This window comes from Myotis lucifugus, unplaced genomic scaffold, assembly GCF_000147115.1.
Source record: "Myotis lucifugus unplaced genomic scaffold, Myoluc2.0 scaffold_169, whole genome shotgun sequence".
In the NCBI taxonomy this organism is placed as follows: domain Eukaryota; kingdom Metazoa; phylum Chordata; class Mammalia; order Chiroptera; family Vespertilionidae; genus Myotis; species Myotis lucifugus.
This window is the reverse complement of record NW_005871217.1, coordinates 935118-962798: the sequence shown is the minus strand read 5'-3', so window position 1 is coordinate 962798 and position 27681 is coordinate 935118. Positions and strand designations below refer to the sequence as shown.

Below are 27681 nucleotides of genomic sequence, written 5' to 3'. Positions count from 1 at the left end.
GATATCTCTAACATCCCTGAATTTGTTGAGTTTGGCTAATAAAAATGCTTTGAGCTTCTTAGATAAAATGTACGCTGCCCTGTAAGAGTTTTCTAATTATGATATATTACTGTTCCAAAGAGCTATTATCTCAAGTATTACGTGTTTTATAAAATTCTCTCTTTATCAAGGGCATATATCAGTGATTTTCAACCTTTTTCATCTCATGGCACACAAAAACTAATTACTAAAATTCTGCAGCACACCAAAATTTTATTCTTTGCCAGTCTGACAAAAAGTAGATATAATTTTTATTTGTTCACACTGGATGTCTATTATTGTGTTAGCTGTTGTCATTTTTTAATTTGACAATCTAAGGGAAAAGAGGTCAGTGTCCCTGACTAAACAGTCAGGTATTGCATGTTTTAAAAATTCTTGTGCACACCACATCAGTTGTTGCTGGCATAAATTATAAAGAACTAGAGGCCCAGTGCACAGATTCACGCACATTGAAAGTAAATGAATTAGAAGGTGGCCAACGGGGCTGGACTAGGCAAGACGGGCTGGACACACCCTGGAGCCAACCTCCGCGGTCCTTCCCCAGCTGGCCACACCTGGGGTGGCGCTGGGGCTGTAAGGGCATCTGCAGAGTGAGTGGGGTCCCTCCAGCAATTGGGGTACCTCAGCCTGGCCTGTGAGGATCTGGCCAAAACTGGCAGTCCAACATCCCCCGAGGGGTCCCGGAGTGCAAGAGGGCACTCTGCAAAGTTGCTGTCACGGCAGCTCCTGCATTGAACGTCTGCCCCCTGGTGGTCAGTGTGTGTCATAGCTACTGGCCGATTGGCCAGTCGCTTAGGCTTTTATATATGTAGATATAGATTCCTATGTGTGCATGCTGACTCCTAGCAGGAATGATCAAGGATTAATAAAGATCTTTGCAGCTGAAGTTTCTTCAGGCAAAGCATGATTCTGAGATTTAATTCTTTAGAAGAGAGTTTTTCACAGAGTATTTTGGTTTGGAATATCCATTTTTGTGACCATGTGTTGTATACTTTCCTTACCTAATTAAAATAATTTCCCCCAAAATTTTATTAAGAAAAATTTCAACGATACAGAAAAGTTGAAAAAATTGTAGAGTGAATACCCATATCTGTACCAGCTACATTCTGTAGTTAGCTTTTTGCTATATTTGCTCTACAACTATCTCTTTATGTTTTTATCAATTCATCCTATTTTTCTGGTACATTTCAAAATTAAAGTTGCTGACATCGTTATACTTTATGCAGAAATACTTTAGCATGCATATCATTGACTAGAACTCAGTATTTGTTTATAATTTTTAGTTTACATTCATGTGCAGTGAAATACACAGATTATTATTCAGTGACTTTTTAAAAAAAATCTTTATTCTTGAAACTATTACATTTGTTCCCCCTTTTCTCCCATTGACCTCTTATAACTCCCCTTCAGCCCCTACCCTTATGACAGCCATTTTTTTTGGTTAATCCTCACCCAAGGATATTTTCCCATTGATTTTTAGAGAGAGTGGAAGGGAGGGGGAGAGACAGAGAGAAACATTGATGTGAGAGAGACACATTGATTGGTTGCCTCCTGCACATGCCCCGAGCAGGGCCAGGGATTGAGCTTGCAATCAAGGTACGTGCCCTTGGCAAACATTTTTTTTATTTTTTTAGTTAATCCTCACCCGAGGATATTTTTCCATTGATTTTTAGAGAAAGTAGAAAAGAGAGAGAGAGAGACAGAGAAACATCAATTGTTTGCCTCCTGCACATGCCCTGACCAGAACCTGGATGGAGCCTGCAACTGAGGTACATGTCCTTGACCGGAATCAAACCCCAACCCTTCAGTCCATGGGGCAAAGCTCTATCCATTGAGCCACACCAGCTAGGGCGGCAAACCTTTTCTGTAAAGTTCTAGATAGTAACTATTTTAACCTTTGTGGGCTATTGAGTCTCTGTTGCAACAACTCAACTTTCATATTGCATGCATGAAAACATCCATAGACAATAATGCAAAAGAATAGGCATGGCCATGTTTCAATAAAACTTTATTCACAAAAACATGTGGTGTACCAGCTTTGGCCTACAGGCTGTATGTAGCTTGCCCACCCGATATAGAATACTGCCATTACTGCAGAAAGTTCCAAACGACCCTTCCCAGTCAGTCCCCATTACATCTCCCCACAGTCCACCACTGTTGATTTTTTCACCATAGATTAGCCTGTTTTAGACCTTTATATAAATGGAACCATACAGTATGTACTCTTGTGTAAGTCTTCTGTTACTTGACATGTTTTTTAGAGTAATCTATGTTGTGTGTATCAGTAGGTTGTTCTTTTTATTTTTTTACTGCAGGGTAATATTCCATTTATTCATTCATTTTACTATTCTTGAAATCCAGAGTTTTCTAGATTTCTGCTATTATGAATCAAACTGATACGAACATTCTTATATAAATCTTTTTGTTAGTATATGTTTTCATTTCTCCTGGATAATACCTAGGAGTAGACTTCCTGGGTCTTAGGATGGTGTTGGTTTAGCTTTTTAAGAAATGGTCAGTTTTCCAAATTAGCCGCACCATTTACACTATAATACCAGCATTCTGTAAGAGTTCCACACCCTCACCAACAATTTTAGCTATGCTGCTGGGTGTGTAGTGGTATCTCATTATGGCTTTAATTTGCATTTCCTTGATGACTGTGATGCTGAGCGAGCATATATTTTTGTATCTTTATTGGCCTTTGTATATTTTTCTTTGTGTAGTGGCTGTTCAGGGCATTTGCCCATTTTATTTTGCTTGTTGTTATTTGCCTTGCTATTATTGACTTACAGGAGTTCTTATATATTCTGGATGATACTAGTCCTTTGTCAAATATATACTTTACAAATATATTCTCCAGTCTGTGGGTTGCTCATTCATTTTGTAATGGTTTCATTTGATGATACAAAGTATTTAATCTTGGTGAAGTCTAATTCATCAAAAAATTTTTTGTGGTTATTGCTTTCTGTGGCTTCAGAAACCTTTGATTGCACCCACATTACAAAGATACTCTCCTGTTTTATGGTTTTAGTGTTATATTCAGATCTGTAGTCCATTTTGAATTAATTTTTATGAATGGCATGATGTAGGGGATCAAATTTCCTTTTTTATTTCTCCGCATGAACATCCCATTGTTCAAGCTCTATTTGTTGAAAAGATTTCATTTTCCCATTGGATTGTTTTGGTACTTTTGTCAACAGTAAAATCTATATATAAAAGCCTAATATGCAAATTGTCCCCTCAGGAGTTTGACCTGGAGTCAACTTTTCTGTATCGTTGAAATTTTTCTTAATAAAATTTTGGGGGAAATTATTTTAATTAGGTAAGGAAAGTATACAACACATGGTCACAATCCCATTGGATTGTTTTGGTACTTTTGTCAACAGTAAAATCTATATATAAAAGCCTAATATGCAAATTGTCCCCTCAGGAGTTTGACCTGGAGACCGGGAGTTCAATTGCTCACTATGATGTGCGCTGACCACCAGGGGGTGGCGCGGAACAAAGGAAGGCCCCGGCCGGCAGCTGGGAAAGGGAGGCCCCACCAGCAGGTGGAAGGCCCCGATCAGCCATAATCGCAGGCTAGGCCTAGGGACCCTACCCGTGCATGAATTTGGTGTACCAGGCCTCTAGTAACCATATAGACGTGCATCTGTTTCTGGGCTGTATATCCTATTGCATTGATCTAGTTGTCCATCCATAAGCCAAACCACAATGTCATGATTAACGTAGGTTTATAGTATGTCTTGAGGTTAGGTCTTACAAATCTTTCTACTTTGTTATGCTTTTCAAGATTTTTTGCATATTCTAGGTCCTTTGCATTTCCACATAAATCTTAGAGTCATATGGAAAATTTCTACCAAAAAAATGTCTAGCAAAATTTTAATAAGGATTCTATAAAATTTTTATGGTTTTTCATTTATGATCCATGTGACCTATGTTATTTTGTAATTTTTTTTTTTTTAATATATTTTATTGATTTTTTACAGAGAGGAAGGGAGAGAGATAGAGAGTTAGAAACATCGATGAGAGAGAAACATCGATCAGCTGCCTCCTGCACATCTCCCACTGGGGATGTGCCCGCAACCCAGGTACATGCCCTTGACCGGAATCGAACCCGGGACCCTTCAGTCCGCAGGCCGACGCTCTATCCACTGAGCCAAACCGGTTTCGGCTATTTTGTAATTTTTGTATAAGGTGTGAGGTTTAGATTGAGGGTTTTTCTTTTGCTTTTGCTTGTCCATGTACAGTTGCTCTAGTGCCATAATATTTGTTGAAAAGACTATCCTGTTGAATTCTTTTTATACCTTTGTCAAAAATCAGTTTGGCATATTTGTGTGGGTCTTGTTCTGGCTCTTTATTTTGTTTAGTTCATTTGTGTCTATCCCTCTCTAAATTACAGATGGTCTTGATTACAGTAGTTGTATAGAAAGTCTTAACATTGGTAAAGTGATTCCTCCCACTGTCTTCTTTTTTAAAAGATTACTTTAACTATTCTAGGACTTGTACCTGTCCATATAAATTTTAGTATGAGATTGTCTACAACAAATCCTGCTGGGATTTTGATAGGAATTTGATTAACCCTATATATAAATTAAGGAGAATTGACATCTTTGTTATGTTCAATCTTCCAGTACATGGACGCAGTATGTTTCTCCATTTATTTAGTTCTACTTTGATTGTTTTTATTGGCTAAGTTTATCCGTAAGTATTTAATTTTCTTTGGAGAGATTGTAAAATGGTATTTTTTTATTTTAGTTTCTACATGTTTGTTGTTAGTACATAGAAAGCAAATTTATTTGTATGTGTCTGTGTGTATCTTGTATCCTATGACCTTGCTGAACTTATTATTAGTTCTAGGAGGGTTCTTTATACAATCCTTGAAACTTGTTTTTGTAGACAATCATATAATCTCCAAAGTAGAGACAGTTTAAACCTCTTTCTAAACTCTGCCATTTGCCGAAACCGGTTTGGCTCAGTGGATAGAGCGTCGGCCTGTGGACTGAAAGGTCCCAGGTTCGATTCCGGTCAAGGGCATGTACCTGGGTTGCGGGCACATCCCCGGTAGGAGATGTGCGGGAGGCAGCTGATCGATGTTTCTCTCTCATCGATGTTTCTAACTCTCTATCTCTCTCCCTTCCTCTCTGTAAAAAATCAATAAAATATATTTTTTAAAAAAAAAAAAAAAAAAAAAAAAAAAAAAAAAAAAAATAAACTCTGCCATTTAGTTCTTACTTTTTCCTTTTATTGTGCTGGCTAGAATTTCGAGTGCTGTGTAGAATAAGGGTGATAAGAATAAATATGCTTACTTTGTTCCAGACTTGGGGGAAAACATTAAGTCTTTCGCCATTAGGTATATTATAAGGTATAGATTTTTTATACATGCTCTTTATCAAGTTGAGGTGTTGCTCCATTATTCCGACATCTGTGTTAATTAGTATGATCATACTATTTTTATTTCACCTATTGATAAATGTGTTATATTGACTGATTTGAATTTTGAAACACCCTTGCATCCTTGGAATAAACCCAATTGGTCATGATATATCATCCTTTGTGTACATTATTGGATTCAATTTACTAATATTTTGTTGAGGATTTTTTGAATCTTAAGTTCATGAGAAACATTAGTTGGTAGTTCAGTTCTTCCATATCTTTGCTAATTTTCTGTCTAGAAGAGGTTCGACCAATTGCTGAGAGTAGGGTTGATGTTCCTAACTAATTGTGGATTTATGTATTTCTCCTTTTAGGTCAGTTGTTTTCCCCCCATTTGTTTGAAGGCCTCTTGTTTGGTGCATCCACATTTAGGATGCAGTGCCTTCTTGGTGGATGATCTTTTTGTCATTATATTATGTCTCTCTTCATCCCTAGCAATCTTCTTTTTTCTGAAGTCTACATTATCTGATATTACAGATCTACTCCTGCTTTCTTTTGATTAATGTCAGCATATCTTTTTCTATCCTCCTACTTTCAACCCATTTATCTTGTGTTTGAAGTGAGTTTCTTGTAGGAAGCATATAATTGGTTTTTTATCCACTCTGCCAATGTCTCCCTTTTAATTGATATATTTAAACCATTTCTATTTAAAATAATTTTTGGTACCTTAGTATTTGCTTTTTGTTTCTTCCTTATGTTTCTCTTTTCTCTGTTTCCCTTTCCTTGTCTTCCTGTGAGCTACTTGCAAGTTTTTTAGGATTCTTTCTTGTTATATTTATACTGTTTTGAGTATATTGTAAGAATATGGGTTTTCAGTCTTATAAGAACATGGGGTTTTTTTTTCTGAGTTTTAGCTTCTGTAGGGCCCTCCCTCAGAGGAAAAGCCTAAAAATGGCAAACTCATCCATCCACTCACTGTCCTTCCTTTCTTCCAAGTGGCGCTTTCCTATCGGTTTCTACCTGCTTTGGGTTCTCTTATGCCTTCAGGCAGTTGTTTTTTTATATTTGTCCAGCACTTTTTGCTGGTATTTACAGGGTTCTGATGGGGTCCTTCCAGAAGTAGAACCTCTTTTTCCTCATTTTTGTTGTTGCAAAATAGCATCCCTGACTTAATTGAGGTAAGTAACCACTATATGCCCATCAGTAAACCCTGAAGAGTTAATGACAGAGGAATGGAGTGAATTTCTGATGTTTGGCAGTTTTTCTTACTGCCTAGGCCAGTGGTCGGCAAACTCATTAGTCAACAGAGCCAAATATCAACAGTACAACGATTGAAATTTCTTTTGAGAGCCAAATTTTTTAAACTTAAACTATATAGGTAGGTACATTGTTATTAACTTAATTAGGGTACTCCTAAGCTGGCCTTTGCTAAAAACGTCCTCAATCTGATTGAGGTACGTTCGCTGAGGTCGACCCCTTCCAACTCTCCCATCCACACTCATCTTGTATACTTGTTTCGTCTATCTCCTTTCGTTCATCCTCTCTATATGTCCAAACCATCTAAACATACCTTTCTCAATCCTCGACACTACATCTTCTTTCACTCCACAACGTTCCCTGTATGTGCACGCCCGCACGTGGTATTTTGTGGAAGAGCCACACTCAAGGGGCCAAAGAGCCGCATGTGGCTCGCGAGCCGCGGTTTGCCGACCACTGGCCTAGGCAAAGGGGAGAGGGCTCTTCAGCTGGGTCAAATTGCAGGCAGTGCTTATATTTTGTGTCTCTGCCCCCAATAAAACTGAAAATTCTTTACAGTGAGATCTGTACCTGATTTATCTCTATTCCTAGCACCCAGCACAGTGTTGGACATAAATAGTTGCTTGTTAACATGTTTGTTGAATAAATTAATAAATAAGAATGGCTGTAGATATTGCTATCAGCCTGCTCCCAATGGGAGAACAATCCTTTGTTTATGTTCATCATTCTTGTTGCCTAATCAGGACTTCTAAGTTGATAATGAACTTGTATTGGTGGACAACCTAAGATCTGTTCTTACTTCTCCATTTTATTTCCTCACGTAGCAATAGGGCATATGAGAGACAAAGCGGATCATGAGTTCAGGTGTGTCAACTGTGCTTTTGATTGTTTTAGCCAGTAATAGGGAAAACCACTTATTCTGATTTTTATCTATCGCTGAGGTCAGCACTTTTTACCTCCTGTTCTGTGATGTGATAGTATTAGTGCATTAGTACTTTGGTGGTTGACATTGGTTCCTTTTCAGTTGACATTGTGGTCTAATCAAACATTTGTTTAGATGGTTTTATTTTAAGCCCCTGGAGAAAAATACTAAACCTCAGCATTTTTCTATGCAGTTTTCTTTCTACTCAGTACAGTGTTTGAATATCATTTTGATTCTCTACCACAATATTTGCATTATTTTTTTAAAAATCTTTTTCTTATTAATTTAATTACTTAGGTAATAAGCCAATATATACTCCTGCTAAAAATGTAAAACAAGGCAGAGAAGTCGCATTTGACCTCCCTATGTCCTTTTCCCTTCTGTTTTCAGTTTGGTGTGTATCCTTCCAGATTAAAATTTTTAAAAAAATATTTTTATTTAGAGAGTAAGGGTGAGGGAGAGAGAGAGATGGAAACATCAATGATGAGAAAGAATCATTGATCGGCCACCTCCTACACACCCCACACTGGGGATCGAGCCCACCACCCGGGCATGTACCCTGATCACCCGGGCATGTACCCTGACTGGTAATTGAACTGTGACCTCCTGATTCATGGGTTGATGCTCAACCACTGAATCATGCTGGCTGGGCATCCTTCCAGATTTTTTTCAGTGTAGTTACATATATAGATAATGTACCATTAGATCGTATAGTACTGTTTTCTTGTTTGGAATGGTTTTAAGCACATAAAAGAGATCCTACCTATGTGTCACTTTGTATTTTTTTACTCAATTATGTGTCCTGGAGATATGTCTCTGTTATTACATAGAGATATACTTGCTTTTCTGTAATTGCCCTATAGTATTCATTTGTAAGACCACACTGCAGTTTATTTAGCTCTTCCTCCTACTGATGGACATTTTGGCTGTTTCCAATTTTTCACTATTTGAACTAATGTTATAATAGTAGATCATACTAGATGAGGCACTGAAGCAAAAATACTGGACCATAAGTTCTACACATTTTTTATTTTAATACATACTAGAGGCCTGGTGCATGGGATTCATGCACAGGTGGGGGGCATGGCCTGCGGGAATCGCCGCTCATCCCGGTATGCTGAGCGGCTGTGGACCTGCCCTCTCAGTGGCTGCTCCCTGGTCCGGCATCTTCTGTGGAGCCGGACCACTCGCCTCTTCAGGGGAACCAGTCGGGGCTGGGCCCAGGGACAATAGCACTGAGAGGCAGTGGAGTAGGCCTCAGTCCTGCTGCGGGCATGAACCCGCCTCCCAGCCTCTGGGGTGCGGGCATCTGGAGGAGGTGGCAGGGAGTGAGGAGCAGCCTGGGGTGAGGAGGCAACGATTGCAGCCCGGGTTCCAGTCCATCAGCCCAGAGTTCACAGTGGGAGCAGCCACTCATCCCAGTCAACCAAGCGGCACTCCCACTGTGGTAGTGCACTGACCACCAGGGGGCAGCTCCTGCATTGATTGTCTGCCCCCTAGTGGTCAGTGCGAGTCATAAGGACTGGTCAACCAGTCGTTCTGTTCGTTTCGCCGTTCTGTCGCTGGGCTTTTATTATATAGGATTACCAAATTGCTTTCCCAAGGGACTAGATCAATTTAAAATTTCAACAGCCAGTGGTATAATCTTACTGTCAATGTTTGATAATTCAGATGTTTTTTGATAAGCTGATAAGTGAAAAACAATATATTATTTTACTTTGAATTTCCTGAGTACTAGAGATGATGAGCATATCTTCATATGTTTATTTTTTTAACTTTTTATTTTGAAATGATTTTAGAATCACATTGAGATTGCTAAAAGAGTACAGAGTTCCCGTGTACCCTTTACTCAGCTTTCCCCAACATACATATATATATATATATATAATATATCTATAATACAATAATTAAAACCAGGAAATTAACATTGGTACAATACTATTAACTAAACTATAAACCTTATTTGGCTTTTACCAATTTCCACATGCATTCATTTATTTTGTGTGTCTGTAGTTCTATGAATTTATTTCATGTATAGATTTATAGAATAATCACCACAATTAGGATATAGAACAGTTTCATCACCCCTAAAAACTCCTTGGAGCTATCCATTTATAGTCACACCCTCCCTCCCTACCTCTAACTCCTGTTCTCCATCATGATAGTTGTGTCTTTTCAAGAATCCTATATAATAAAAGCCTAATATGCTCATTGTCCAACTGTTCGACCAGTCACTATGACGCACACTGACCACCAGGGGACTGACGCTCCGACCAGTAGGTTAACTTGCTGCTGGGGTCTGGCGGATCGGGTCTGGGTGAGACGGCCGGACACGCCCCCCCCTCCCCCCCAGCCTGGCCTGCACCCTCTTGCAATCTGGGACCCCTCAGGAGATGTCAGAGAGCTGATTTCGGCCCGATTCCCGCAGGCCAGGCCGAGGGACTCCACCGATGCACCCAGTAGTTTTACTTCTTCATATGTTTATTGAAAATTCATTATTTTTTTAAATGCCATTCATATATTTTTGTCCATTTGTCTATTGAGGTCCTCCTCTTTTTCTCTTTGATTTCTTTATACATTCTAATACTAATCCTTTGTTAATTATATCACAATTACTTTCTCTAATTGTGTCCCTATTTGTTTATAGAGTCCTTTGTCACACAGAAGCATTTATCCTTTATACAATCAATCTATTAACCCCCACACACACACACTTTTTTCTTTTTTTGCTTTTGGATTTTGCATTTGGCTTAGGAAGGCTCATGAGCATAAAATATTCTTCTGTATTTTCTTCTGATACTGAAAATATTTTGTCTTTGTTTAGATCTATATTCCATTTGGATTTTGTTTTTTGAGGACTGTGTGAGGTAGAGATCTAGCTGTGTTTTTTCAAAGTTAATAGACATTTCCCCCAACATTTTTATTAAATAGTCCATCAGTTTCACACTGATCTGAAATGCCATCTCTATCATATCATACATTCTTGGGTCATTTCTCAACTACCTGTTTTGTTCCTTTGACCTTTATCCATTCATATAACAATACTCATGTTCTATTTACTTAATTTATAAGAAGTTTAAAATTTTTGATTTCCACTTAAATAAAAGCGATTTTTAAATGATTATGAGTTTATTTATTTTGATCCACCATCTATCTCAGATTTGTCTAGTGGGATCCTCTTCAAGCTGGTTCCTTTGTCCTTTTGACATGTCCCCATCATTCTTTGAACTTATCTTTTACACAACAAGACGTTCCAGGCATATCCTATTTGTCACTGGCCCAGCTTCATAATCGGTCATATCTCAACAAGCCTTGGTGGAAAAGATTTGTTTTTAATGGAGATACAATCTCATGTTTAGAAGAGGAATGATTTAAGACAGAGAGGAAGGGAGAGAGATAGAGAGTCAGAAACATCGATGAGAGAGAAACATCGACCAGCTGCCTCCTGCACATCTCCCACTGGGGATGTGCCCGCAACCCAAGTACATGCCCCCGACCGGAATCGAACCCGGGACCCTTCAGTCCGCAGGCCGACGCTCCATCCACTGAGCCAAACCGGTTTCGGCGAGAAGATTTGTTTTTAATGGAGATACAATCTCATGTTTAGAAGAGGAATGATTTAAGAGCATGGGAAAAAATGGTGAGATAGGAGAATTACTGGAATAATGTCCTTGAAAAGGTGAGAGGAGCTAAAGTTTAGTTTCTAAATAGAGGAGTTGGCCTTAGCATGGGAGCCCAGACAGGTTTTTTCCATAAAAAGGCAAAGGTAGAGAATATGGTCACAAATGCTATTAGGTGAGCATATCTGGTGGTGGGAGCTTATGGAAATGCTCTTCCTTGTTGCTTTTTATTTTCTCATTGAAATAGATAGAAAGCCATAAACTGACCATGAGTTTGGGGAGGAAGTGGGTATTAAAAGTTTGAGGAAAGCCCACCTGGCATGGCTTAGTGGTTGAGTGTAGACCTATGAATCAGGAGGTCATGGTTCAATTCCCGGTCAGTGCACATGCCTGGGTTGCCAGCTCCAATCCCCAGTGTGGGATGTGCATGAGGCAGCCGATCAATGATTCTCTCTCATCATTGATGTTTCCATCCCTCTCTCCCTCTCCCTTCCTCTCTGAAATCAATAAAATATATTTAAAAAAGAAAAGTTTGAAGAAAGAGGCAAAGCTATAAAATAGTTTTCTAGGAGAATGGTAGAATGAACAGTAGTAAGATTGCCAGGCAGCATTAAGTACCTACTTGAAATTCGTTGTTCTAAAGAACTAATCTCTTTGTTGAATTTAGTGATTATCTTTTCCTAAACTTTAGTTTTTTTCATAGATTTTTGTTTCCCTGTAGATGTGATCCATTGGTTTCTGTTCCTTTGGAAATTCTCCACCATTTATGGCTTGTGGATGGCACTCTTTTTTTAGTTTTACTGTAGTGTTAGAGTGGATGTATATGTTCCTTGTTATCATGTTGATTTAGTCTCTTAGAATTTTTTATCTGCATGAATAATGCGGATTAACATTATAAGAGAAAGGTGACTGAGTGATTTTTGTTGTTAATGTTTAGCATTGACAAGGAGGAGAAGGGGTTTTTGTTGATACGTCTTTAGAAGCAGTGACAGAACTATCCAGATTTCAGACTTTGAATGCATCAGTAGTCAATAAATCTACATATTAGCATATCTGAGTTGTCTATTCATAAAATCACTTTGGAGATTGTGGTTCTTAGCAATTCTTATTTTCCTACTGTTTCCTAGCTGATCTCAGTGGAATAATTTTCAACTCTACTTTCTTTTTTTAATAAATATATTTTATTAAAGAGAGAAGAAGGGAGGAGAGATAGAAACATCAGTGAGAGAGAAACATCATCAACCGGCTGCCTCCTGCACGCCCCCTACTGGGCATCAAGCCCACAACCCGGGCATGTGCTCTGACTGGGAATCAAACAGGGACCTCCTGGTTCATGGGTCGACGATGCTCAACCACTGAGCCACACTGGCCGGGCGGCTCCACTTTCTTTTTTTTTTAATATATTTTATTGATTTTTTACAGAGAGGAAGGGAGAGAGATAGAGAGTTAGAAACATCGATGAGAGAGAAACATCGATTAGCTGCCTCCTGCACATCTCCCGCTGGGGATGTGCCCGCAACCCAGGTACATGCCCCTGACCGGAATCGAACCCGGGACCCCTCCTGGTTCATGAGTCGACGATGCTCAACCACTGAGCCACACTGGCCGGGCGGCTCCACTTTCTTAATCAGTGAAGTACTTAATATCTTTACACTTCAGACTTGGTGATGTTAATTCTAACCATGGAAAGGTAGTTACTGAAGATAACAGTGCCTTTTATTTTTTTTATTTATTTTTTAAAATATATTTTATTGATTTTTTTACAGAGAGGAAGGGAGAGGAATAGAGAGCTAGAAACATCGATGAGAGAGAAACATCGATCAGCTGCCTCCTGCACACCCCCCACTGGGGATGTGCCCGCAACCAAGGTACATGCCCTTGACCGGAATCGAACCCGGGACCCTTCAGTCCACAGGCCGACGCTCTATCCACTGAGCCAAACCAGTTAGGGCAACAGTGCCTTTTAGATGTTTACTTTGTCTCTGCTTATGTTTCTATTCTTCTGTTTACTTTTTTAATATATTGATTGCAGAGAGAAAGGGAGAGGGAGAGAGAGATACAAACATCAATGATGAGAGAGACACATTGTTTGGTTGCCTCCTGCATGCACCCCGACTAGGGCTAGGGATCAAGCCTGCAACTGAGGTATGTGCCCTTGACTGTAATCGAACCCTGGACCTTTAAGTCCTCAGGCCGACGCTCGATCCACTGAGAAACTATATGAAGAATAGACTTTGTTTTGTTGATATATATAATGCTGATATCAATTGGCCAAAGAATCTGCAAGTTCAGTTTATTGAGAAACATCTGTGGGCTTACTGTGTGTGAATATGATTAAAACAATCAAATTTATTCTGTTAAAGGTTTTAATATAACGAGATCATTTTTCTGAAGCATTCTAGCAGAGTAAATCTTACAGTTATTGAACTGACACTGAGGACCAAGCAAGCCACCTCATTTCATTTTCACTGTAACTTCCTCTATAAAGTAGTTAATTCCATTAAATGAAAATCTTTGTGTAAAAATTGAGAAAGTTATGACTGGTTTCTTTAGAAAGAGTGATTCTGGCTTTCAGGGTATTAAACCATTTATGTAAAAATGCTATTTAGCACAATAGTGGTTTTATGTGAAATTACTTTACTGTAATTGAAGGGAAATTGGTCTAAGTAGTGGGTGTGTTCCCTGAACATTGACAAAAAAAAATGTTCGCAAAAGGCACACACTGCTTTGTATAGTTTCATAATGTCCAAGGACATTAGTCATTTGGATTGATTTACAGGGACATTACTCAGCCTTCTCCCCTTTGAATGTAAATTAGGTAAAGCATGGAGTATGTTGAAAGAATGGGGACCTTTCTGGTTGATCTCATTCTCCAGGAAGGAACCAGCCTATAAAATAGCACAGTTGAAATCTTCAATTTGGAAAATTGGTGGAATGAGATAAGAGAATGATTATTTGTGGGTAACTACTATATAAGGTATTTAAGGAAAAGGCGAACTGTTGTTTTCAGGGGATAGTATGAAAGGTATTTTTTATTTTATCACTAGTAGCTCATCGGGCGATATCCTAGGCCGCCCGCCACTTCCGCTTCCGTTCCCCGCTTCCGCTTCCGTCCCGCGCTTACGCTTACGCTTCCGCAGGAGCCGGCGGGAACCGCAGCGTGCCGCTGGGAGCCATGTGGGAGCCAGGAGAGAGCCACGCTGCTGCCGCGGTAGGCGGGCCCGCTGTCTCCTCTCCTGGCCTGCACTCGGCCACGGAGGCTGCAGGCCAGCCCCCTGCCCCTGTCTGTGTCCGCTCGTCTGTGTCTGCTCGGGCTCCGGGGGTGCTGGCCCTCCTGTCTCTGTCTCCGTCTCCGTCTCCGTCTCCGTCTCCGTCTCCCGCTGGGGGCCTCACATGCTCAACCTCCTCCTGTCGGGTCGTAACCCGTTACGATATCCCATAATTTGCGTATTTCCTGTTTTTATAGATATAGGTATAAAGATATTGTACATTTGCCCTGACCGGTTTGGCTCAGTGGCTAGAGCGTCGGCCTGCGGACTCAAGGGTCCCGGTTTCGATTCCGGTCAAGGGCATGTACCTTGGTTGTGGGCACATCCCCAGTAGGGGGTGTGCAGGAGACAAGCTGATCGATGTTTCTCTCTCATCGATGTTTCTGACTCTCTATCCCTCTCCCTTCCTCTCTGTAAAAAATAAATAAAATATATATTTTGGGGGGGGAAAAGATATTGTACATTTGACATTTTCAGTTTTTATGTGTACAGCCAATTTTGAAATGCAGTTTTAATAATTTGGACTTAATACTGATTGCTAGTGTTAATACATAGAACCAGTTTTTATACCACAACTTAATTACCCTGGATTCTTAAATTTTGCTAAGTGCCTCTGTAGTTAGGAAAATGGGTTTGTGTAATTTTTCAAGATTAATTTGGTGTGCTATTTTTGATCCTTTGGGTATGTGAAACTTACCTTTCACTTACATTCATACATGAAATATAATTTGGGTAGGAAAAAAAAATATCAGATTGCAACCTTTTCTTTTTTTCCTCAAGATATTTTGTTCTGCCCTGGCCAGGTAGTCCAGTTGGTTAGAGAGTTGTCCAGTACGATAGTTGTGGGTTTGGTCCCTGGTCAGGGCACATACAAGAATCAACCAATGAATCCTATATAATAAAAGCTTAATATGCTAAGTGTCCAGTCGTCCGGTCATCCGTTCAGCCAATCAAAGCGTAATATGCTAAGGCTATGCTAAGGCCGCTCAACCGCTCACTATGATGTGCACTGACCACCAGGGGGCAGACGCTCTGACCAGTAGATTAGCTTGCTGCTGGGGTCTGGCCTATGGGGACTGAGCAAAGACCGGCTAGACATGCCCTGGAGCCCTCCCGCTGCCCCTCCCCGGCCCCAATTGTTCTCTGGTGGGGTCCCTTGGCCTGGCGTGCACCCTCTCACAATCCGGGCCCCCAAGGGGGATGTCAGAGAGCCGGTTTCGGCCCGATCCTGCAGGCCAGGCCAAGGGATCCCACTGGTGCACGAATTCATGCCCCGGACCTCTAGTACATAAATAAGTGGAACAACAAATTGATGTTTCTCTCTTTCCATCTCTTTCTTAAAGCAATCAATCCTTTTTTTTAACTATAAAAAATACATATTCTGACTTGACCAACATGGCTCAGTGGTTGAGCATCAACCTGTGAACTAGGAGGTCACGGTTCAATTCCTGGTCAAGGAACATGCCCTGGTTTTGGGCTCATTTCTCAGTAGGGGGTGTGCAGGAGGCACCCAATTGATGATTCTCTCTCATCATTGATGTTTCTACGTCTGTCTCTATCTCCCTTCTTCTCTGAAATAAATAAAAAGATATTTTAAAATTTTTGAGGTAAATATACAAAAGTATAGATGTTCTTCCTGGATTAACCAAAATATGAAATGTAACATGTATATTTTCTGAAATAATACCAAATTTCATCTTTAGCCTGAAGTTTGCTATTATCATAACAAGTTTTATTTCTATGCTGTTTACAGCCTGTATCCCAACCAGCTGCAGCTGAACAACAAGCAGTGCTTCTAAAACCAGATTTAGTTCGAAGGTGAGTATCTTCAAATTTAATACCATGGAAATGATAAGGGTATGTTGAAGTATTTTCATTCATTAGGGGCCTGTTGTATCATGACTGAAGAAGATTTTGTGTTCTTGAATTTATGTGTATGTTCAATAAAAATAGTAGGTATAGTTTTTTACTTTATTTTAATGAAGCTCATATATATCGTGAAATTATTGACCATTTTCTTGTTCTCTATAACATTTCTGTTTCTGAGAAAAGCTTAGAAGAATTAATAAAGGAAATAAATAATATAATTTAGAGTAAATTTTCTAAAGAAATAAATTATAATGATATATATATATAATTGTGCTATTATTTGGTAGTTGTAAATTAATGTTTTACTCTGTGTTATTCAGATTGGCTAATTCCTATTACTCTTTTTTCAAGTTCACTGATTCTTTCCTTTGTCCTATTCATTCTGCTATTATGCCCATTCCAATGCATTGTTTTTCTGTCATTGTACTTATAGTTCTATAATTTTCATTTGGTTCTTTTTTAATATCTTCTATTTTTAATGAGGTTTTTCAATTTTTTTTAATGTGCTTCAAGAGTATTTGTAATTACTTATTGAATCGTTTTGATGATGGCTGCTTTAAAATCCTTGTCAGTTACTTCCAATTTCTTATTCATTCTGGTGTTGGTATCTGTTGACTGTCTTTCCACATTCAAAGTGTGATTTTTCCAGGTTTTTGGTATGACAGGGAATTTTCATTTGTCTCCTGGACCTTTTGGATATTATGTCAGGGACTCTGGACCCTACTTAAATATTGTAGTTGATCAGGCAGTCACCCTGTTCTGATGACCACATAGTTTTCACAGTCCTTGGAGAGTGATTCTGGTCTCCTTGGATCACCTGCCGTTCCTGGGCCCCACCTCTGGGTGGAAGAATTGGGAGTACTCTCTAGGCCCGCTGTCCAAGGCCAGATCGCTAGGTCACATGCTGCTGGTGGTGTGGCCACCAGTGTCATCAGGGGGAGGAAAGGGCTTACCTGAACCACTTTCTGCTGCCGGGTTGGGGGTCAGGAGACCACTGGACTTAGGCTGCCTTTGCCTTTGGGCTTTGAGTTAAGAGACACTAAACGTGGACGGCCTTGTGTCACTGGGTAGGTAGATAGAAAGTTGTAGTCTTTTTCCTTAAGTTCTGGGAAGTCCCACAGGAAGTCCTGTGATTGTCTACTGTATTATTTCCAGATTTTTTAGTTGTACTTTGAGGGGAGATGCAGGGAGAATTGAATTTCTGTCATCTTGTCCCAAACCCTATACTAGTTTTTTAAAGTAACTCTGCAGCCCTGGCTAGTGTGGTTCAGCGGTTGGAGCATCGACCTGCACATGGGTCACCGGTTCGTTTCCTGGTCAAGGGCACTTACCTGGGTTGCAGGTTCCATCCCTGGCCCCAACAAATCAATGTATGTCTCTCACATGGATATCTCTCTCTCTCTCTCTCTCTCCCTCTCTCCCTCTCTCTCTCTTCTCCCCTCATCCCTACCTTCCACTCTCTAAAAACCAATAGAAACAAATATCCTGGGGTAACCCAGCTGGTTTGGCTCAGTGGTTGAGCATCGACCTATGAACTAGGAGGTCACAGTTCAATTCCTGGTCAGGGCATATGCCCGGGTTGCAGACTCAATCCCCAGTAGGGGACATGCAGGAGGCAGCTGATCAGTGATTCTCTCTGATCATTGATGTTTCCATCTCTCTCTCCCTCTCTCTTCCTCTCAGGAATCAAAAATATATTTTTTAAAACTTACCCATTTAAAGTATACAGTTCAATCGCTTTTAGTACATTCACAGGATTGTGAAGTCATAACTTTTTAAAAGATATTATACTACTTATTTATTTTCCATAACTCATTATTTATGATTTTAAATTGGGAGGTTTTCTTAGAATTTTAATATCAGGATGAAATTATTCTAGCCATGAAGAAAGTTTATTTGGTAAGTCTGATTGGGGTTAAATATTGGGATTTGAGAATCACAGCAGAATGTCTATTCTGAGAAATTGAATAGAAGTTGCTTCTGTATTTTTAATTACTAGTTTGCAGCATGATGTGGCAGCCGTGAAGGAAAACAACAACACCCCTGATAACCCAAGTGGAAATGGCAAACAGGATCGGATCAAACAGAGAAGAGTGTCCTGTCCTCGACCAGAGAAGGGGCCCAAGTTCCAGCTTACTGTCCTGCAGGTCAGTGTGTGAACATGGGTGGGCTAAGTGTGCACAGAGGTCTGGGGAGTCAGGGAGGGGCAATGTTACTGTGCAAGTAGGGTATTGTGAGACTCTCTATATTAACTTTTCCTTCATTAAAAGTTTTTAATGATAAGAGTATTATGTATTAATTGTTAAACATAGGAAATATAAGGAAAATAAAAATCACTTGTACTGCCCTAGCTGGTTTGGCTCAGTGGCTAGAGCATCAGCCTATGGAGTGAAGAGTCCTGGATTCGATTCCGGTCAAGGGCACATGCCCGGGTTGGGGGCTCAATTCCCGGCGTGGGGCGTGCAGGAGACAGCCGATCAATGATTCTCTCTCATCGTGGATGTTTCTATCTCTCTCTCCCACTCCCTTCCTCTCTGAAATCAATAATAATATATGTTTTTTAAAAATCACTTGTACTTTCAGATATAATACCTGTTAATGTTTTAGTTTGTTTCATCTCTTTTATTCTGTATGTATGTATCATCTTTTACATTAAAATTGTAATAGTACCAGTAATAGTGAAAATGTATTTAACTATTCTGTGGTAGACACCCCTAATGTTATATATTTGTTTTATCATTTAATCCTTTGATAATCTTGTATGATATGTGGTAGTATACTTATCTTTACAAATGAGAACTAGAGAGGTATAGTAATTTGCCCAAGGCCATTCGACTAGCAAGCCATAGTCAGATCTGAAGCCAGATCAAACTGTAAACCCCATACCTCTAATCAATATAGTATAGGTTTTGGGTGGATGCTAAACTTTATATATAATTTTATATCCTGCCTTTTAAAAAACTTAGTATATTATAATATATACTTTACTGTGTCATTAAATACATTTTAATTTTTTTTCAGAACCAATTGTGTCTGTACCCCAAACTTTAAGAGTTTTAAATGTATTTTTATTGATTTCAGGGAAGAAGGGAGAGGGACAGAAAGTAGAAACATCAATGATGAGAGAGAATCATTGATCGGCTCCCTCCTGCACACCACCTACTGGGGATCGAGTCTGCAACCAGGGCATGTGCCCTGACCTGGAATGGAACCTTGACCTCCTGTTCATGGGTTGACATTCAACCACTGAGGCACACCAGCCAGCCTCATTAAGTAATTTCTAATGACATATTTTAAATGGCTGCCTTGCCCTAGCTGGTTTGGCTCAGTGGATAGAGCGTTGGCCTGTGGACTGAAGGGTCCCAGGTTCAATTCTGGCCAAGGGCACATTCCTGGGTTGTGGGCTCGATCCCCAGTAGGGTCCATGCAGGAGGCAGCCAGTCAATGATTCTCTCTCATCATTGATGTTTCTCTTTCTTCCTTCCTCTCTTAAACTAATAAAGAATATATTTTAAAAAATAAAATAATAAAATGGCTGCCTTGGATAGTTCCTTGTATAGAGATAAAATAATTAAATCATGCCTTCTGTTTTTTTTCATTTAGGTTGTTTCTTTCTGTTTATCTCTCTCCATCTCTGTCTTTGCAGCAAACATCCTTGAACCACAAACCTTTGTACATATCCCTGATTTTTTTCCTTGTGTTAGATTCCTAGAAGTAGAATTAGTGGGTCAAACATTATGAAGATTACATGTTGCTAGATCACTGTTTTAGCAACATGTTGGACCAGTTTACATTTTCATTAGCATTGCCAACCTTGCTCAGTGATTGAACATTGATCTATGAACCAGGAAGTCATGGTTCTATTCCTGGTCAGGGCACATGCCCGGGTTGCAGGTTCGATCTCCAGGAAGATGTGTGCAGGAGGCAGCCAATAAATGATTCTCTCTCATCATTGATATTTCTATCTCTCTCTCCCTCTCTCTTCCTCTCCGAAATCAATGAAAAAATATTTTTTTAAACAGAATTTTGGAAATCAATGACCAAATTTAGGTCTTTGCATTGCAGATAGTGATACTGACTATTATAACTTGTTTTTGCCTTGTTATAAAAGTTCTGTTTCCACCTGGCCGGGGTTGGTCAGTGGTTGAGTGTCGACCCATGAACCAAGAGGTCACCGGTTCAATTCCTGATAAGGGCATGCCATAGTTGTGGGCTTGATCCTCTGTAGGGGGTGTGCAGGAAACAGCTCATTGATGTCCCTTCTCAAATTGATGTTTCTCTCCCTCTTCCTCTCTCTAAAAATCAATTTTAAAATCTTTTAAAATATATAATTATTTTTTGCCCTAGCCAGTTTGGTTCAATGGATACCTAGGTTCAAGGGCATGTAGCTTGGTTGCAGGCTCAATCCACGGCCTTGGTCAGGGCACATGTGGTAGGCAACCAATCGATGAGTCTCTCTCACATCAATGTTTCTCTCAGGTGAGTATTAGCAATATATATATAATTTTTTTAAAATGCCATTGGCATTTTGATGGAGATCACATTAAATCTGTATATTGCTTTGGGTAAGATAGTTATTTTAACTATGTTGATTCTTCCGACAATGATTGATTCTTAATCTGGTGCTGAAATGTTTGTACCCAGGTGTCAACTTCTGGAGACAACATGGTAGAGTGTCAGCTGGAGACACACAATAACAAGATGGTCACCTTCAAATTTGATGTTGATGGTGATGCACCCGAGGATATTGCAGACTATATGGTAAGTACAATAAAACCAAATGATTCTCCTTTCAGTCTTCTCTCTTTTTTCCCTGTAACTCTTCCCCCATTTATTCAGAGTCATCTTTTTCTTAGGATACTGTTTTTAAAATTTGTGCAGATCTAAATTGGTTATGATCAAGAGGAAACCAGTGCACCTCCTCTGGTTTCAGTTTATTTATCTGCAAAATATGAAGTGTTTCATTAAGAGATGTTTTAGGAAAGTGGTTCTTTATCCCAGGCTGCATGTTAAAATGATCTGAAGAGGTTTTTTAAAAAAACAGTTCCCTAGGCCCTTAATTAAATCAGAGTCTTTGGAGATGAGGCCTAAGCATCAATTGTCCTATTTAATAAAACCCTAATATGCAAATTGACAGAACGACTGGTCGCTATGATGCACACTGACCACCAGGGGGCAGACGCTCAGCACAGGAACTGCCCCCTGTTGGTAAGTGCACTCCCACAGGGGCCCCGTTGCTCAGCCAGAAGCCAGGCTCACAGCTGGCGAGCGCAGTGGTGGTGGCAGGAGCCTCTCCTGCCTCCGCAGCAGTGCTAAGGACCTCTCAAGGGATGTCCACCTGCCAGGGAGTGGGCCTAACCCAGCAGACGGACATCCCCGGAGGGGTCCCAGACTGCGAGAGGGCACAGGCCAGGCTGAGGGGCTCCTCCCCACCCCCAGTGCACCGGGCCTCTAGTAGTTTATAAAGTTCACCAGGATTTGCTCTCCTTCCCAGGAGCATGCCTATGAACACAACACCTGCCCACCCCAGCTTCTTTCCCAACAGGCATGCATCTCCTGAACTTTAAGGGGCCCCACAAGGTTTGCAACCAGGGCAGCAATGGGCAGTGGCAGTTCATCCCGGGCAAACACCCTGAGCATGTCCCCAAGGTCGTCTTTTCTCTAACTTCTTAGTGAGCCTAAGTAACCCAGTCTAGGCTCATTTCCCCAGCCCTTCCTTGTTCCACTGTCCCCAGCTTAAATAAATAAATAAAAGTTCACCAGTTACTTTTGATGTGTTAGCTACTGCTATAACATGTTATATTTCAGTGTTTTAAGTAATATTCATTATGTCATTTAGTTTTCATATTTTTCTTGAATTGTTAGGCTTAAGTTAGTATTTTCCCGTTTATTTGTTTGTTTATTATTTTTTAATAGAATAGTTTATTGATTTTTAAAGAGAGAGGAAGGGAGAAGAGAGAAACAGAGCATAACATTAATCAGCTGCCTCCTGTATGCAACCCGGACGTGTGCCCTGACCAGGAATCGAACCAGAAACCTCTCGGTGCTTGCAATGACACTCCACTGTGTCACACTGTCCAGGGCATATTTTTCCATTTTTTAAAAATGGGGATGAGCCCGGCTGGTTGTGGCTCAATGGAGCAAGAGGTCAGGGTTCAATTCTGGTCAGGGCACATGCACAGTTGCAGGCTCGATCCCCAGAAGGGGATGTGCAGGAATCATGATCAATGATTCTCTCTCATTATTGATATTTCTATCTCTCTCTCCCTCTCCCTTCCTTTCTGAAATCAATAAAAATACATTTTAAAAAAATAAAAATAACAACCTATTTTAAAAAATGGGAATGGGCTAGGGTGGCAGGAAGAGTACTCAATGCTTTTGTTTTTTGCCAGTTTTCTTTAGAGATATATTTCTGGCCATTGCCTCAGTTATGTCCTTCAAATGACAATCAATTTATAGAATGCCAGATCGTTTTTCAAATGCTGGCTTCTTCTCTGGTAGGTAATGCCAACCTGACAAATGGTAGTGGTCTCAAAATAGAACTAATAATTTAATATCTGGTCTTTGTTAATTCTGTTGTGGCATTTGGATGTAAATAATTAATTTTAATTTAGTTTTCTTTAGGGTAGTAACCATTGATAGGCATAATAATTATAATTTTGAAGACACTGAATTCATTCTCATAAATAGACTTACTTTTACTTTTGGACAGGTTGAAGATAACTTTGTGCTGGATAGTGAGAAAGAAAAATTTGTAGAAGAATTGAGGGCTATTGTAGGTCAAGCCCAGGAGATTCTGCATGTCCACTGTGCTGCAGAAAGAGCCACTGGAGTTGACTCTGTCGCTGTAGAACCCAACAGTGGCCAAGTAAGAACAATTATTTAGCAAATAGGTCTTCTGGGATATGTATCAGGAACTTCTTTATTTACCTATTCATTTTTAATTCAGACAGGGTCATCTGAACAAGCACAGATAAATTCTGCATCCACTCAAACCAGCAGTAAGTATATTTAATAAAATTTACCATTTGGCATTTGAAACGACATTTGGAGACTTCAATTTACACATCTTCATTGAGAAAGATGTTAGCCAATAAAGGAATTAGATAAGTTGTTAAATGTAGGATTTCCCACACTCTGAAAGAACTTCATAGCCCAGAAGAAAGTAGAATAAGAAGTAAAACCATTCTCCAAATTTCCTTCAAGTGTTGGTTCTTTACCTGATTAATTTATTTCTGAGTTGCTGTATCGTATGCTACCAGAAAAGCAGTCATGGTAGTGATGATTTTTAATGGCTTTATTATTTGAACTTGACTGCCAAGTCCCCCCCCCCCCCCCCATCCCTAATGTGAGATGTACAGAAACGTTCCTAACTAAAAGCATTATGTTCAAAGTTTGCCTTGTGTTTTAATAGTCACTGATATCATGATTTCATTCCTCTAGTGACAAGCTTCTCCTTGCTCTGATCACTAAATTTTTGTAAATCAGATACCAGATAAACTTCCAGGGATTAAAAAGGGGGTCCTCTGTTTTCTCTGACGACTTTATCTCTCCATTCTTCTCAGCTCTGGTCATGGGTATATTTAGAGTATCTGGGAGGGGGAGAAAAGCCATAGACAAATGAGGACCTCTGAAGGAATTATAACGACATGAAGAAGCAACAGGTGGTGTGCGAGTCATGGAACCAGATACCATTACCCTGAAATTCAGTTTGTGTTGGAATGCCAGGGTCCTTCTCTATCTACTTTTTCTCATTAGCAGGAGTCTGAACAGATTTCTGGCTGGCAAACTAGGGTAACGTTTAATAGAGATTTACTTATTTCAGTAAGTTTACAAAGGCTTATTTTACTTTATTTTTTTTTTAAGTTGTCATACAGTAAAATTGACTTTTTTCTTTTGGTGTACAGTCCTGGAAGCTGTAATACTCAGTGTAGATTTCTGTAAGCACCATAATCAGGATACAGAACAGGAAATGTAGGCCTTAATGGTAAAAGTACTTTCTTCCTCCCCTCCCCCCCTCCCCCAAAAAAGTGCCTGGCTTCTAACTGCTATTGATATGTTTCTTTCAGAAGAATCTAAAATCTTTCTCTAAAGTCATCTTATGCTTAATTCTTTTTAAAACATTTTTTAAGTTTTTATTGATTTGAGAGAGAGAGGAAGGGAGAGGGAGATTGAACTATAAATGATAGAGAAACATCGATCAGCTGCCTCCTGCTCACCCACTACTGGGGATTGAGCTTTCAACCCGAGCATGTGCCCTGACCGGGAAATGACCTCTTGGTGCATGGGACGAAGCTCAACCAACTGAGCCACACCGGCTGTGCTCTTCTTTTTTTGTTGTTGTTAATCCTCACCCGAGAATATTTTTCCATTGCTTTTTGAGAGAGTGGATGGGTGGGGGGAGAGACAAAGAGAGAGAAACATCGATGTGAAAGAGACAAATTGGTTGCCACCAGCACACACCCCCACCCGGACTGGGGATCTAGCCTGCAACCGCGGTATGTGCCCTTGACTGGAATCAAACCCGGGACCCTTCAGTCTGAGGGCCCATGGTTCAACCACTGTGCCAAACCAGCTGGGGCAGGACCGGGCTATTCTTAATTCTTTAGAGTATTTTTCAGGATTGGGGAGGAGTTCTGGTCTCATAAATTGCACGCATCCTAGTGTTGTTGGAAATGGAGTTACAAGAAAAATTGGTGTTTTAACCTGGTTTCCTTAGTCAATAAGGTAAACATGCTGACAATTGCTTAACATATTAAATTTTCCACAGATGAATCTGCTCCTCAGTCATCCCCAGTTGGTCGGTGGCGATTCTGTATCAATCAAACGATAAGAAACCGTGAAGCTCAATCTCCTCCTTCTCTTCAACAGTCCATATCTACAGTGCCTGGGCTATATCCACTTTCTAGTAAGCATTCATTCTCTGCCAACTTTATCCAGACTTGGAGGATAGGAGTGCGAAATACGGACCGTGTCTCTTTTTTTAAGGTTTTTTTATTTGCTTTTTAGAGAGGAAGGGAGAGGGAAAGAGAGAGAAAGAAACTTCAGTGTGAGAGTGAAGCATCAACCAGCTGCCTCGTGCACAATCCCTACCAGGGATCAAGCCTGCAACCCAGGCATGTACCCTGACCAGTAATCAAACCTGCAACCTTTCGGTGCACAGGATGACGCCCAATGAACTGAGCCACACTGGCCAGGGCTGGACCATATTTTTAACTTGTTTTCATGGGTATTTTGTGCTTATGAGAATTTTCATAATCATTTTGGAAGATGTTAATACCAGGGTGTAACTTAAGCCATTTTTTAAATTTAATATTTATGGTGGGGGGGAGCTTTTCTTTTCCTTCGCAGGTAGAATTGTGTATTTCGAGTCTTTTTTACAAAAGTACTTTCACACAAGTTCTCATTTGCCCCTTGATCTACCTGTCCCCTTTGAGTTTGGGTAGTAGTTCATGCTTTGTGCTTACCAATACATGCTTACTCATTCTTTGTTATTGTTCCAGGTCCAAGAAAAACAAATAATAAGGAAATGTCACAGGACACACTGCTCACTCTAGAAAATAATCCATGCCAGCATGCACTTTTCACCTCCCAGTCAGAACACAATGATGTGGTTGATGGTAAGATTTCTGAATGTGCCAGTGTAGAAACTAAGCAGTCAGCTGTACTTCATCAAGTGGAAGATGACAGGCAGAGAATGGTACCAGTTGTTAGTAGTTCCGCTTACACTGCTACTTCAGTTTGTACAGTTCCAGTTAAATGTGAGGGACCCACCAACCAAGCAGGAACATTTCTACCTGTGCTTCCCTGTCACCAAGCTGCCACTCAGGCTAATGTACTTACAGCACCTTCTGGCGAGTCAACTCAGATTGCTGGTAACTCTCTTAAAACTTCAGCATTTATTTCTGATCAAAGGCCTCAATCCTTATCAGTGCAGCAGCCAACTGTGGATGCAGAGTTTATTTCCCAAGAAGGAGAGAAAACCACAGTGAACACTGAAGCAAGTTCTCCTAAGAAGGTCATCCCCACTCAGACCCCCGGCCTTGAACCGTCTACCCTTCTACCTACTACTGTCCTAGAATCAGATGGGGAAAGACCTCCAAAAATGGAGTTTGCAGATAACCGAATTAAAACTCTAGATGAAAAGCTAAGAAACTTGCTCTATCAGGAGCATAGCATGACTAGCATCTACCCTGACGGCCAGAAGGACACCCAAAGCATAGACTCTCCATTTTCTTCCTGTGCTGAAGATACACTCTCGTGTCCAGTGCCAGAAGTCATAGCCATCAGTCACTGTGGAATTCAAGACAGTCCTGCACAGTCCCCCAGTTTTCAGCAGACAGGCTGTAAGGTTCTGTCCAATGTGGTTGCCAGTCAGCCTGCTAACATATCAGTGTTCAAAAGGGACCTGAATGTGATTACTTCTGTACCCAGCGAATTATGTTTACATGTAAGTATGATTCTTTCTAAATAATTCCTTATCCCTGTGCTTTTAAAAAATGCATTTTTTAAAAATATATGTTTTTATTGATTTCTGAAAGGAAGGGAGTGGGAGAGAGAGATAGGAACTTCAATGATGAGAGAGAATCATTGATCAGCTGCCTCCTGCTTAGCTCCTACTGAGAACCAGTCGAACCATGATTTCCTGGTTCATAAGTCAACGCTCAACCACTGAGCTACACCAGCCAGGCAAAACATTCTTTGCTAAAGTTCTATCCTTCAGAATGTAATTGTCTGTGTCACAAGATTCCGAGGGCACAGGTATTTCAGAAGCCCATCTTACCTGCAGGTGTCCAGAGCTTCTCAACAGATGGCAGACCTATTTATGGTAAGAGCGCCCTCTGGTGAATTAGTTAGGAACTTGCAAGCCAAATCTGTTTTGAATTAATAACAAGAACAGGACTAATTTATTGATTTTGTGGGTAGGAAGAACTTACTTTTAGATTTACAGTTAAAAATGTTTGTTGTTAGTTTCTTTTTCAATAATTTTATGGTATTAATGTAATCTTGTCTTTGTGGGTTTTAATTTCTTTGAAATTTTTCTTTATGAGGAAAGTAAAAATAATCCACAACCTCATGACTTTCTTTTTTAAGTTACATAATGTAGCAATTTAATTTCCATTTTCTGTCTCTTTAAATCACGGAAGTAATCATTATGTGGTGTTTATCTACTATTTGGTACTTAACCCTTCTTTTTTTAAAAATCATTATTGTTGAAAATATTACATATGTCCCCCCCCCCCCCCCCCACATAAAGACACATGAACCGAAAACATCCCAGAAGGCCGAGACGAACCTCACGAAATAGATTGAGCATGGAACACACCTT

General features: G+C 40.1%; 1 protein-coding gene across 1 annotated transcript in view; it reads left to right on the top strand.

The window, feature by feature from the left end:
• The window catches only part of WNK3 (WNK lysine deficient protein kinase 3), a 102477-nt gene that overhangs the window by 57010 nt on the left and 17786 nt on the right, over nucleotides 1–27681 (top strand). Inside the window, 7 exon segments of the mRNA XM_023760042.1 lie at nucleotides 16237–16301; nucleotides 18352–18499; nucleotides 20997–21113; nucleotides 23065–23220; nucleotides 23302–23353; nucleotides 25123–25260; nucleotides 25856–26802. Coding sequence (XP_023615810.1) covers nucleotides 16237–16301; nucleotides 18352–18499; nucleotides 20997–21113; nucleotides 23065–23220; nucleotides 23302–23353; nucleotides 25123–25260; nucleotides 25856–26802 — 1623 coding nt within the window.